The sequence below is a fragment of the Podarcis pityusensis genome (genome assembly GCF_964106645.2).
Source record: "Podarcis pityusensis genome assembly, chromosome: 11".
In the NCBI taxonomy this organism is placed as follows: Eukaryota; Metazoa; Chordata; class Lepidosauria; order Squamata; family Lacertidae; genus Podarcis; species Podarcis pityusensis.
Genome location: NC_138036.1, coordinates 2914458 through 2927562, shown reverse-complemented (window position 1 = coordinate 2927562; position 13105 = coordinate 2914458). Strand labels below are relative to the sequence as shown.

The following is a 13105-nucleotide window of genomic DNA, read 5'->3' as shown; positions in this document are numbered from 1 at the left end:
CAGTTTCAGGATAAGAACAGACCTCCAGAACCAATTGAGTTATTAACCTGAGGTACCACTGTATCTATGTATTTGGATAATAATAACATTGATATACCTATATATGCGGGTGGCGCTGTGGGTTAAACCACAGAGCCTATGGCTTGCTGATCAGAAGGTCGGCAGTTCGAATCCCTGCGACGGGGTGAGTTCCCGTTGCTCAGTCCCAGCTCCTGCCAACCTAGCAGTTCGAAAGCATGTCAAAGTGCAAGTAGATAAATAGGTACCGCTCCAGCGGGAAGGTAAACGGCGTTTCCGTGCGCTGCTCTGGCTCGCCAGAAGCGGCTTAGTCATGCTGGCCACATGACCCGGAAGCTGTACACCGGCTCCCTTGGCCACTAAAGCGAGATGAGTGCCGCAACCCCAGAGTTGTCCGCGACTGGACCTAACAGTCAGGGGTCCCTTTACCTTTACCTATATACTAGACAAGCATATATAGAACTGTAGTTGTTTGCATATATAACACTATAATATACCTTCCCTCTTTAATTTCTTTTCTATTTCTATTTTATTTTGTTCAACTGAAATATTTATTAATAAAAAAGTGATTAGACAGTTCAGTGTGGGTGAATCTTCTCAAGTTGAGGAGCCCAGCAGAGTTGAGTTCCAAAAGCACAGTCAGGGACGGAGTAGAGCAGGCTTCCTCAACCTCTGCCCTCCAGATATTTTTGACCTACAACTCCCATGATCCCTAGCTAGCAGGACCAGTGGTCAGGGATGATGGGAATTGTAGTCTCAAAACATCTGGAGGGCCGAGGCTGAGGAAGCCTGGAGTATAGATGATGATGATGGTGGTGGTGGTGGTGATGATACTACTCTTGCAACTTTTCTGGTTGGCATCCGCACGTCTCAGAAGACAATGGAAGAGGATGATGTCAAACCTTCAACAATGATGTCAAATCGTTGGAGAGTTATAGCACTTGCTGTGGCTGTAGAAACTGATACTGGAGCAATGTTGAGCATTTTCAGCTCAGTCCATGATGGCTGGACAACCTAGGATACAAGGTCCTGACATTCCAGCTTGCTAGGTGCCAGAGGGTTTGTTTTTTGCCTTGTGCAGTAGTTCTGTCCGCTTGTCGAGTGATACTCTGAGCTAAATTTTAATGGATTAATGAGTTTTGATATCTTGATTTCAAATTTCCACAAGGGTAAAAATAATCTGGAGCAAGCATATATTCTTATTTTTTGATTATGCGTGTCTATATTTCATGGCAAGCATCATCCTGGAAGAGGCATTCATCTTTGAAATATTTGCCCTAGGATCATTTGGTATTAGGCACTCACACTTCAGTAAATTATAACAGGTTAGGGAGCTCCACTAAGGCTGCAGTCCTAACCTCCCTTTCCTCCTGGGAGTAAGGCCCATTGATTTAAATAAGGCTTACTTCTGTGTAGGTACGGTTAGGATTGTACTACAAGTCCGTGGCTTCTCTGGGCAATTCTGATTCCACAAAAATAACTCCAGAAGATGTTAAATGTGATAGGTTTCCAGACAGCAGCTGAGTCTGTCAGTCTTGTCTTGGAAGTGTTGTCATGGGTGACTGTCTGCCATGGGTTAGTTTGACAAGATTACAGAATTGCTTCTTATGGAAAAGATGCCTGCAGAGATCAAAGCCACCAGAACTTTAAAATGTGACATTCTTGAAAAAATGGTTTCCATTGATGAATTATGGAGCCTCGAGGACAGAAATATGGAGACAAACCAAGAAGATTATGCTTCAGGTTTTTTCCAGTATTGCTCCCAGTAGTGCTTAATCGTATAGAAGTCATAGTTTATGGAAGTTTGTACAAGCGCAAAGTTATCTCTGTTGCTCCAGATTCAAGATATAACACAGACGCCCAACTTAGAAACAGACTCACAGACTGAATCTCAGCACAAGACCCCGGGCTGCTGAACTGGTGTGCCTTAATCACTTTTATAGACGGAACTGTGTTGTTACCATAGCAACTGTCCTGGCTGACCTTGTACCTGTTAGCTTATCTAATCCATGGAGTGCTTTGTCCCCGTGAAAGAAACCAACCCCTTTCTTCATGAGACCAGGGCCCTGCAGGATCTGATTTCTTTCCACAGGGCCTGTAACACAGAGCCTTTGGCTGGGAATAAACTTGATCCCCTCCCCCTCTATCCTTTTCCCTTTCTCCTTCTGTGATGGAACTCCTATTTGGGGACTTCCCTGGCTTTTTTCTGGCCCATGTAGGACCAGTCTGGATAGTTGGCCTTGGTGAAGACTTGACGTTTTCATCCCCAAAAAGTTTTTGATTTGAGTTTCTACGGAAATGTTGTATTTTAATTTTGTTTTTAAGTTGTATTTTAATCAATTGTTTTATATCTGGTGTTAACTGCCGTGAGCCCAGTCTTGGCTGGGGAGGGTGGGGTATAAATAAAATTTATTATTATTTATTATTATTCATGTCCAGTTCCTCCAACAGAGAGGTATGCAAGGGAGTCCAGCGGCAGAGGTCTTCCGTCTAATTCCTCTTCTTTTAGCACGGCAGGGGTATGACCCTTCTCTCTGTTTTGTTTTTTCCTCCCAACAGAGTGATGACATCACCAAGGTGACGAAGGCAGCAAAGATCGTGGAGCGGATGGTCAACCAGAACACCTTTGACGACATTGCCCAAGGTGTGCGACACCTTTGGAGTAATCAGGAGTCTCGTTTTATTGTTCCCATATTTTGTTCAAATCACCGCAAATCCGCACTCTTCCAGTTTCTAGCTCCTACCCTTCCCTCCCTCCTTAACAGTTCACCGATGAGCACCAGTGAATGTGTGCAGTGATGTAGCAGGATTCTCCAGGTTCAAATGGATTCCCCTTTGTGCTGCGATTTAATTAAATGTGTGCATGTTCATCAGTAACAGAAGAGTGGTGGTGGTGGTGGAGTAGAGATTGCATATGCTCCCATTCTGAAATTAAATTTTAGAAATTATCCGAGTTAAACCGGAAAGCAGGCAGAGTGGAGTGCAGGACAGAACAAAACAAACCCATAGCACAATAATACTGGGATGAAGGAAGGGAGTATCTTCACCTGCCAGCTGGGTGACCTTTGGCCAGTGAGTGCCTCTCAGCTTAAGCCACCTCACAGAGTTGTTGTGGGGATTAAATGAGGAAGGGGAGAGAACCATGCCTGCCCCTTTGAGCTCGTTTGAGAAAACAGTGGAATGTAAATGGAATAAATAAATAAATTCAATTCATCCCTAATTTTGACATCGGGGGGAAATGGACTTCCCACATTGCAGCGGGTTGGGCTAGATGACCCTTGGGGTCCCTTCCGATTCTCTGATTCTTTGACTCTCAGCTGTCAGTGTCTGCTGCACAGTTCTGCTGGATCTCTCAGCGGCGTTTGACACCATCGACCATAACATCCTTCTGGACCGTCTTGAGGGGCTGGGAGCTGGGGGCACTGTCATACAGTGGTTCCGCTCCTTCCTCCTGGGCCGTGTTCAGAAAGTGGTGGTGGGGGATGAGTGTTCAGACCCCTGGGCCCTCACTTGTGGGGTGCCTCAGGGTTCTGTCCTCTCCCCCATGCTTTTCAACATCTACATGCAGCCACTGGGAGAGATCATCAGGGGGTTTAGGCTGTGTGTCAATCAATCTGCAGATGATACCCAGCTCTACCTCTCTTTTAAATTGGAACCAGTGAAGGCGGTGAAGGTCCTGTGTGAGTGTCTGGAGGTGATTGGAGGATGGATAGCAGCTAACGGATGGAGGTTGAATCCTGACAAGACAGAAGTTCTGTTTCTGGGGGACAGGAGGCAGGCAGGTGTGGAGGACTCCCTGGTCCTGAATGGGGCAACTGTGCCTCTGAAGGAGCAGGTGAGCAGCCTGGGAGTCATTTTGGACTCACTGCTGTCCATGGAGGCACAGGTCAATTCTGTGTCCAGGGCAGCTATTTACCAGCTCCATCTGGTACGCAGGCAGAGACCCTACCTGCCCGCGGATTGTCTCCTGCTTAGACTACTGCCATGAGCTCTGCGTGGGGCTACCTTTGAAGGTGACCCGGAAACTACAACTAATCCAGAAGGCGGCAGCTAGACTGGTGACTGGGAGGGGCCGCCGAGACCACATAACACCGGTCTTGAAAGAATTACATTGGCTTCAAATGCAGCATAGGCATAGAATGTCTCTGAGCTCAATTCAAGTGTTGGTGGTGACCTTTAAAGCCCTAAATGGCCTCGGTCCAGTATACCTGAAGGAGCGTCTCCACCTCCATCGTTCTGCCCGGACACTGAGGTCCAGCACCGAGGGCCTTCTGACGGTTCTCTTGCTGTGAGAAGCCAAGTTACAAGGAACCAGGCAGAGGGCCTTCTCGGTAGTGGCACCCGCCCTGTGGAACGCCCTCCCACCAGATGTCAAAGAGAACAATAACTCCCAGACTTTTAGAAGACATCTGAAGGCAGCCCTGTTTAGGGAAGCTTTTAATGTTTGATGCATTACAGTATTTTAATATTTTGTTGGAAGCCGCCCAGAGTGGCTGGGGAAACCCAGCCAGATGGGCCGGGTATAAATAATAAATTATTATTATTATTGTTATTATTATTATACCTGAGTCAAGTGAAAACTGGCGCTGACCGTAGATCACGTTGGCCCAGCCGTACATGGATCAAAAACCTATTTCTGAATGTGGTTGTTCCCCTTCCTAGATTTCAAATACTTCGAAGACACGTCTGATGAGTACAGAGATAACCTGGGGACCCTCCTTCCACTGTGGAAGTTTCAGTATGATAAAGCCAAGAGACTGGCAGTCACTGCCCTCTGCTGGTGAGTCGATTCCATGCAGCTTTCAATTGCTTCATTAAGAGCGCTTCGAAAGGAGGGCATGCCTTTGGTATCGCTTGGGTTGCTTTTGCTTCGTTGCTTGGGGATTCAAACAAAATTTTGTGCAGAAGTGGTGAAAGAGAACTGCTTAAGCTACCCAGTTAGTGCACAACCTCCAGTCTTCCTTTTTAATGTCACTGTAATACACACTCTCTCATGCGTTTGCCGGGCACAAATGGGCTTTTCTGGAATGCATTTCTGAAAGTTAGCGTAACATTCCACTAGCTCATATCCCTGGCTTGAAAACAGCTGCCTTCAGGTGACCACGCAAAGACATTTTTGCAAAAGTTAAAGGGACAATAAAGCAGAGGTGGCTTATTAAACGGCCTCGGCCCAGTAGACCTGAAGGAGTGTCTCCACCTCCATCGTTCAGCCCGGACATTGAGGTCCAGTGCCGAGGGCCTTCTGACGGTTCCCTCGCTGTGAGAAGTGAGGTTACAGGGAACCAGGCAGAGGGCCTTCTTGGTAGTGGCGCCTGCCCTGTGGAACACCCTCCCATCAGATGTCAAAGAAATAAAAAACTATAATAATAATTTATTATTTATACCCCGCCCATCTGACTGGGTCTCCCCAGCCACTCTGGGCAACTTCAAACCAAATATCAAGAACAATACAGCATCAGACATTAAAAACTTCCCTAAACAGGGCCGCCTTCAGGTGTCTTTTAAAAGTAAAATAGTTGTTTATTGCCTACCTGACATTTAGAAGACATCTGAAGGCAGCCCTGTTTGGGGAAGTTTTTAATGACTGATGTTTTAATGTAATTTTAATCTTTTGTTGGAAGCCGCCCAGAGTGGCTGGGGTATAAATATATTATTATTATTATTATTATTATTATTATTATTATTATTATATACCAGATGTTGCTGAACGAAATGCATACCGTGATTTGTTTAAATCACCAATTGGAATATGTAAATGTAATCTCTTAATTAATCAGTGTAGTTGTTTAGTTTAAAATCCAGCGAGATGTTCTAAAGATCTTCAGTTGGTTCAGAGTCTCAGTTATTATAAGCCCATTTAAACATATTTCTGACAATACGCGTCTTGCCCTTTCCCTCAGCTTCTTCTTGGCCTCCAATCAAAAGGGAGACATTCTTCTTGGCAGGGGGAAAGGGGGCACAGTCTTACGGTTTGGGGTCCTTCTGACAGCCTGTTCCATGGCCCTGGGATCCCACAGCTAATCCAGGGGGTGACAGAAACAGAGGAAATCATTCTTTGTGTTCATTCCAAAGAAAAAATACGAGCATAAGAAGTGCCTGCTGGACCAGCATCCTGTTCTCTGGGAAACTCAAAAGCAGGATTTGGGCACAAGAGCTCTCTTCCCTCCTTTGGTTTGGGCAAAAAAATCCTATTTGGTGTGTGGTTCAGAGACCATACCTTGCCACATTCTTCCTTGATTCTTCCCCCTGGTGTGCACAAATCAGCTTCACAGCAAAAATCACACATTGTTGTATTTAAATTAGCTAGTTAATTAATTTGGCTCTCTGAAAACTGTCAATCGACACAAGGAGCAACAGTCAGCAACTACGCTTGATTGGTTAACATATTCCTGAACAAGCAACAAGCACATTCCACATGGACAAAATCCTCTTTAAATTGAAGCAGAGTTCAGAATTTGAGAAACATCTTTCCTGAGTGTCCTTATTAGTTAATCCTGTCAACAATATTTCCTAAATTCAGTGGTTTTCCAGGAAATAGCCAGTCTCGTTGTTTTGCCACCTACCGCCAGGATCATAGCATTCCTGGAAATTGTAAGGTTATTTCTTTTAGGAGCATAGGTAAGATGTTTTATGCTGGGTTTGACTGTCCATGTGGCCTTGTGTTGTCTCCGCTGATGGCAAGTTCCTCTGTAGACTCTGTGGTGGAGGCCTTTCGGATCACATTATACCAGATCCTTTTAAGCTGGAGATATCAGGGATTGTACGTGGAACCTTTTGTATGCAAAACATTCATGCACTCTAAAGGAAAGGGTAAAGCGACCCCTGACCATTAGGTCCAGTCGTGGCCGACTCTGGGGTTGCGATGCTCATCTCGCTTTATTGGCCGAGGGAGCCGGCGTACAGCTTCCGGGTCATGTGGCCAGCATCACTAAGCCACTTCTGGTGAACCAGAGCAGCACGCGGAAACGCCGTTTACCTTCCTGCCGGAGTGGTACCTATTTATCTACTTGCACTTTGACGTGCTTTTGAACTGCTAGGTTGGCAGGAGCAGGGACCAAACAAGGGAGCTCTACTCAGTGCTTTTTTTCCTAAAAAAAATGTTTAGGGGTACTCTCATTTTCCTACTCATATTGAAATACTGCCCCTCAATGAGGCCAACCTTAGATTCACAAAATGTTTAGGGGAATGTGTATCCCCAGAAAAAAGCAGTGTCTCTACTACTGACCAGTGGACGCTGGCTTTAATGAACTGTGCCTCCATCTCAAAGCTTCTAGCAGCCGATAAATCTTCCTAACAAGCTGAACTCGAAGCTTAGGGAAGCCAAGTCAGGAGGTCATAGAGGCCTTTAATATCAAATATGAATGGGTGAAAAGGGATGTAAATTTGGATCTGTGCTCCACATCCATAAGCACTGGGCGAGGGTCCCCTATTTTTTCATTTGGCTTAAAATATTCTGGAGGAATTTTCCAAAGTGCCTAAGCTCACAAGGCCCACATTGACACACCGCTGTTCATAAGTGTCTCCAGGAACACAGTCCTCATCTGTAGACCCACAAAAGTCCATTCAGATGTGAAGGAAATAAGCAGCTATCCTATCTTTAAAAGACATCTGAAGGCAGCCCTGTTTAGGGAAGTTTTTAATATTTAATGCTGTATTGTTTTTAACACTCGATTGGAAGCCACCCAGAGTGGCTGGGGAAACTCAGCCAGATGGGCAGGGTGTAAATAATTATTATTATTATTATTATTATTATTATTATTATTAACATGCACAGTATAAGCATGTGTCGCTGCATACCATTTAGGTGGCTTAAATGCTAATGGCACCATTTTTCTTACAGGAACCCCAAGTACAAGGATTTATTTATCGTGGGACACGGCTCTTGTAAGTTAGTTTGAAAATGAAACGATGGAGATTCTTCTTAACTGATAGTGCGAGGAGAGCTTTTCAAATGGTGTACCTGCCAGGGCTGATGCGTTTCCTCCTGGACCCCTTCTGACACATAGGACACTTTGTCTCTTTCTTCTCTGTGCTGTCTGCCGAGTCCGGCTATTCTTACTGCTCCTTGCCTCTGGGCTTTTGGGGAAGGCATGGTCAATGCATATCAAAACAGTCATCTTTTTTCACTTGCTGAGCAAGCTGTGCTCACAGCTGTCAATACTGAGCCTTGCTGCCTGGACCAAGGAGGTGACGCTGGGTCTGGCTCGATCCCTGACAGCCACATATCTTCACCCTGGCACTTCCAAGGATCTGGAGCCAGGCTTGTTTTGCTTCCTTCTTATGCTACTCTAAAATGTCAGAGGGAAGAAGCAGAATAGCTTCGTGCTTCTCTTGGTGCGCAGCCTGGGAGTCACAGCTGTCCATGGAGGTGCAGGTCAATTCTGTGTCCAGAGCAGCAGTTTATCAGCTCCATCTGGTACGCAGGATGAGACCCTAACTGCCCGCAGACTCTCTTGCCTGAGTGGTGCATGCTCTGGTTATCTCTGGCTTGGACTACTGCAATGTGCTCTACGTCGGGCTACTTTTGAAGGCGACCCGGAAACTACAACTAATCCAGAATGCGGCAGCTAGACTGGTGACTGGGAGCGGCTGCCGAGACCACATAACACCAGTCTTGAAAGACCTACATCGGCTCCCAGTACATTTCCGAGCACAATTCAAAGTGTTGGTGCTGACCTTTACAGCCCTAAATGGCCTTGGTCCAGTATACCTGAAGGAGCATCTCCACCTACATCATTCTGCCCGGACATTGAGGTCCAGCACCAAGGGCCTTCTGGCGGTTCCCTCCCCTGTGAGAAGTGAGGTTACAGGGAACCAGGCAGAGGACCTTCCCAGTAGTGGCACCCGCCCTTTGGAACTCCCTCCCACCAGATGTCAAAGAGAAAAACAACCACCAGACTTTTAGGAGACATCTGAAGGCAGCCCTGTTTAGGGAAGCTTTTAATGTTTAATAGATTATTGTATTTTAATCTTTTGTTGGAAGCTGCCCAGAGTGGCTGGGGAAACCCAGCCAGATGGGTGGGGTATAAATATATTATTATTATTATTATTATTATTATTATTATTATTATTATTAATAATACTTTCTGCTGAAACCCGCCCAACTTTCCAGAGAAAACCTGCTTTCTTTCCTTTCTGACCATTGGCATTTGTTGTTATCGTAAGTCTTTATGTGCGTACACCTGTTTTGCTCACTTGGTGGCATGGACAGGCACACGTAGCGTAAGGAAGTTATGCCGCAGACCCCATCTATAACCCCTCCACACCCAACTCACAAATGGAACCAGAGCGCAAGGCATTAAGGTGCTTTCTGCTGATCCTGTCATTTCTCTTTGGGACAGTCAGGAGAAGCAGAGGAGCTGCGCTGCTACGCTGTTGAAAACTTGTCCGGATGAGCCCATAAGAACCACCACCTGCAAGATGAGGCCCATAGGCTGCTCAGTCCAGCATCCTGTTCTCACAGTGGCCAACCCAATGCCTGTGTCAAACCAGCAAGCAGGATTTGAGCACGAGAGCACTTTCCCCTCCTCTGGTTTTCAGCAACTAATACAGCCAGCAACCATTTTCTGCTGGGGTTCTGTTCCTGGCCCCCACTCACATTCCATTCTGCCCTCTTCCTGGTCCAGAACAAAAGCAACATGCAAACCAAAACACAGCCATCCTTGGAAATAGACGTTTACCCAGATTTTGAAGTGCTGTTCTGCAGCCAACTAATGTGTACCAAAAAAAATGCATATACTAGACTAAAGATATGCATATATGTATATGGGAAAGATACAAAACAAGCAGGCATAACGTACAAAAATGGGTTGTTATTAGGGGAAATTGTTTTCAGCAATGTGGGAAACCAGTGACTGCAAAAATGAGAAACAGAGAGAATCCGAAATGGACAGATTTCCCCATCCTTACCTGAGGCTTTGGTGAGCCACTGCCCATCAGACTAAAGCAGGCCTTGGCTTGATTGACAGACCATCTAACCCAATTACAAGGCAGTTTCATGGCTTGGCCACAAGACAGGTTTCCTCTGACAGCCATTTGGCTGTGTGGTGAGTTGCACTTTGAGTTGGATATTTGGCCAGGCATAGCTTCTGGTTGTGCGAAGGAGCTGGGAGATGCTTGGTTTGGGAAAGTGAAGGCATTGCCCACTGGCAGGGCGACCACCTTGATGGTGTCGTAAGGTCTTCTGAATCATCATTTGTTGTTGTTTAGTCGTTTAGTCGTGTCCGACTCTTTGTGACCCCCTGGACCAGAGCACGCCAGGCACTCCTGTCTTCCACTGCCTCCCGCAGTTTGGTCAAACTCATGTTGGTAGCTTTGAGAACACTGTCCCACCATCTCGCCCTCTGTCGTCCCCTTCTCCTTGTGCCCTCCATCTTTCCCAACATCAGGGTCTTTTCCAGGGAGTCTTCTCTTCTCATGAGGTGGCCAAAATATTGGAGCCTCAGCTTCAGGATCTGTCCTTCCAGTGAGCACTCAGGGCTGATTTCCTTAAGAATGGATAGGTTTGATCTTTTTGCAGTCCATGGGACTCTCAAGAGTCTCCTCCAGCACCATAATTCATAAAGCATCAATTCTTTGGTGATCAGCCTTCTTGATGGTCCAGCTCTCACTTCCATACATCACTACTGGGAAAACCATAGCTTTAACTATATGGACCTTTGTTGGCAAGGTGATGTCTCTGCTTTTGAAGATGCTGTCTAGGTTTGTCATCGCTTTTCTCCCAAGAAGCAGGCATCTTTTAATTTTGTGACTGCTGTCACCATCTGCAGTGATCATGGAGCCCAAGAAAGTAAAATCTCTCACTGCCTCCATTTCTTCCCCTTCTGTTTGCCAGGAGGTGATGGGCCCAGTGGCCATGATCTTAGTTTTTTTGATGTTGAGCTTCAGACCATATTTTGCACTCTCCTCTTTCACCCTTATTAAAAGCTTCTTTAATTCCTCCTCACTTTCTGCCATCAAGGTTGTGTCATCTGCATATCTGAGGTTGTTGATATTTCTTCCGGCAATCTTAATTCCGGCTAGGGATTCATCCAGCCCAGCCTTTCACATGATGAATTCTGCATATAAGTTAAATAAGCAGGGAGACCATATATAGCCTTGTCGTACTCCTTTCCCAATTTTGAACCAATCAGTTGTTCCATATCCAGGTCTAACTGTAGCTTCTTGTCCCACATAGAGATCATCATTAGAGCAGGCTAAAGACTCTCCTGCCTGATTGCTGGAGGTTGCAGATTAGCTTCTGCGAATCAGGCTGAACGAATTCTCTAATACAATCCCTTGTACTAATACATTTCCAAAGCATAAAGCATCGCTAGGCACGTGTGAAGCTAACGACCCTCATTAGACTGCACGGCCTCTGAACAAATATAGCACATGGAGAATAATGTCCTGAAGTGTGTCGTCAATCCTACCCGGAAGCTGGATTGCGGTTCAGTCATTTAAGTTCTTCAATACGTTGCCTAATTTCTTCCAGGCCAGCCGGTATATCAATTTCATTTTTAATTGGCCAGCAATGTAGCCCTATCCTGTGGCATTTATGAACAAGGAGGGAAATAAGCAGATGGAGCCTGAGAAAACTGCGCTGCAGCGAATTACAGGCAAGGAGCGTGGACTGGCATTGGATCTGCACCCTCCAGTTGGTGGCAGTAGATCACTATGGATCCCTCACCTGCCATCACTGATGCCTGTAGGACTGGTGGCCCCTCCTCAGTGCTGTGGGGCTGTGACTCTGCCTCTTCCCCCATCTTATTCCACACTGAGAGTGAGGAATAAGCTTACCTACCTGTCCATGAGGGCTAGGAACTTTTATTTTTTTGAGATTCCTGGGAGGCTGAATTCCCATGCCCAGTACCATGTTATAATTTTTCTTCCATCGTTGAAAATGCTACTCTTTGTTTTATAAACCAGTTCTTGTGGCAAAAATGGATTGCCTGTCTCACTCCCAATTCAAGTCCTGGGCGTATAACCTTTAAAATACATTTTGGGAATTCATGTTGCATTTCTTTGGGTGCCCTTTTACCCTCAAAAGAGCCTCATGCTTCTTTGTGCCCTCGTCATTCCTGGGATGATTTCCTTTTAATCATGAACTGCTTCACGAATGCAGACACAAGAATAAGGAAGAGTTCCATTCAGAACGTCTTCCAATGCTAAGCGTATTAGGCAGCCTGCAATTTAGTGAGTGGTTGTTCCCACTTCAAAGCAGGGGCTATTTTTGCTCTGAAAAGCACCCGTATTTCAGTCGTAAGGCTGCTGAGTGCTGGAGGAATCCCTAACAATGAGCCTTTAGAGTAGCAATAAGAACATAGGTTTGCAATGAAGTGCTATGGCCTTACAGCAAGAATGTGCTGTTCCAGTCACTGGCTGTTTGTGTTCAAATTAACCTGCAATTTCAAAGCAGTTTACTGCTCCCACACAAAGAGGAACCTTCCTGTTTATCTTTGCTTCTAACATGGGAAGACTCTTCGCAGATGGAACAAAAAATGGAGCTGAGCTGCTGGTTCCAGTGAACATGACATGGAGCTTATTTCATTTATTCATTTTTTATTTTGAACAGTTCCAACTTCCTTTTCATCACCGCCAGTCTCAGCGTATAGGGCAATTTAAACTCATCCAGAGTAAGCAATCCTAATTAAAAAGCCACTTGCATTTCTTGTTGTGTCTAGTTTGGCTCTGCTAATGTCGGACCACCAGTCAATCTATATTGCCTACTTTGGCGTTAACTAACCTGCTGCCCTCCAGATGTTTGGGACTGCAATTCCCATCAGCTCCAGCCATCACAGCTGATTGACATTGCAGCCCATCTGGATGGGTGAAGTCTGGCCCCCCTGACCTGTTAGCAGCAGACCTTTCCAAGGTCTCAGTCAGGTGTCTTTCCCAACCTGATACCTAAAGTCTTCTTCTTTTTTTTTAAAATGGAGGTGCCATTGATTGGATTTAGGACCTTCTGCTTGCAAAGGATGTGCTCTGCTACAGACCCTTCCTTATGGAAAGAGCAGCCTAGAGATGCCTGGAAAGAACATCAGTGGTGCCGGAACATCTGCCACAATGGCCCAACTGGTCCAGCCAGCCAGAGGCCCCAAAGGGAAAC

At 45.8% G+C, this 13105-nt stretch overlaps 1 protein-coding gene across 1 annotated transcript in view; it reads left to right on the top strand.

Moving 5' to 3' along the window:
- Positions 1–13105, top strand: part of DNAI1 (dynein axonemal intermediate chain 1) — a 160505-nt gene that overhangs the window by 46688 nt on the left and 100712 nt on the right. Inside the window, exons 10-12 of the mRNA XM_080973468.1 lie at positions 2578–2662; positions 4681–4798; positions 7859–7902. Of these exons, the coding sequence (XP_080829594.1) occupies positions 2578–2662; positions 4681–4798; positions 7859–7902 (247 nt within the window). The remainder of the gene's footprint in view (positions 1–2577; positions 2663–4680; positions 4799–7858; positions 7903–13105) is intronic.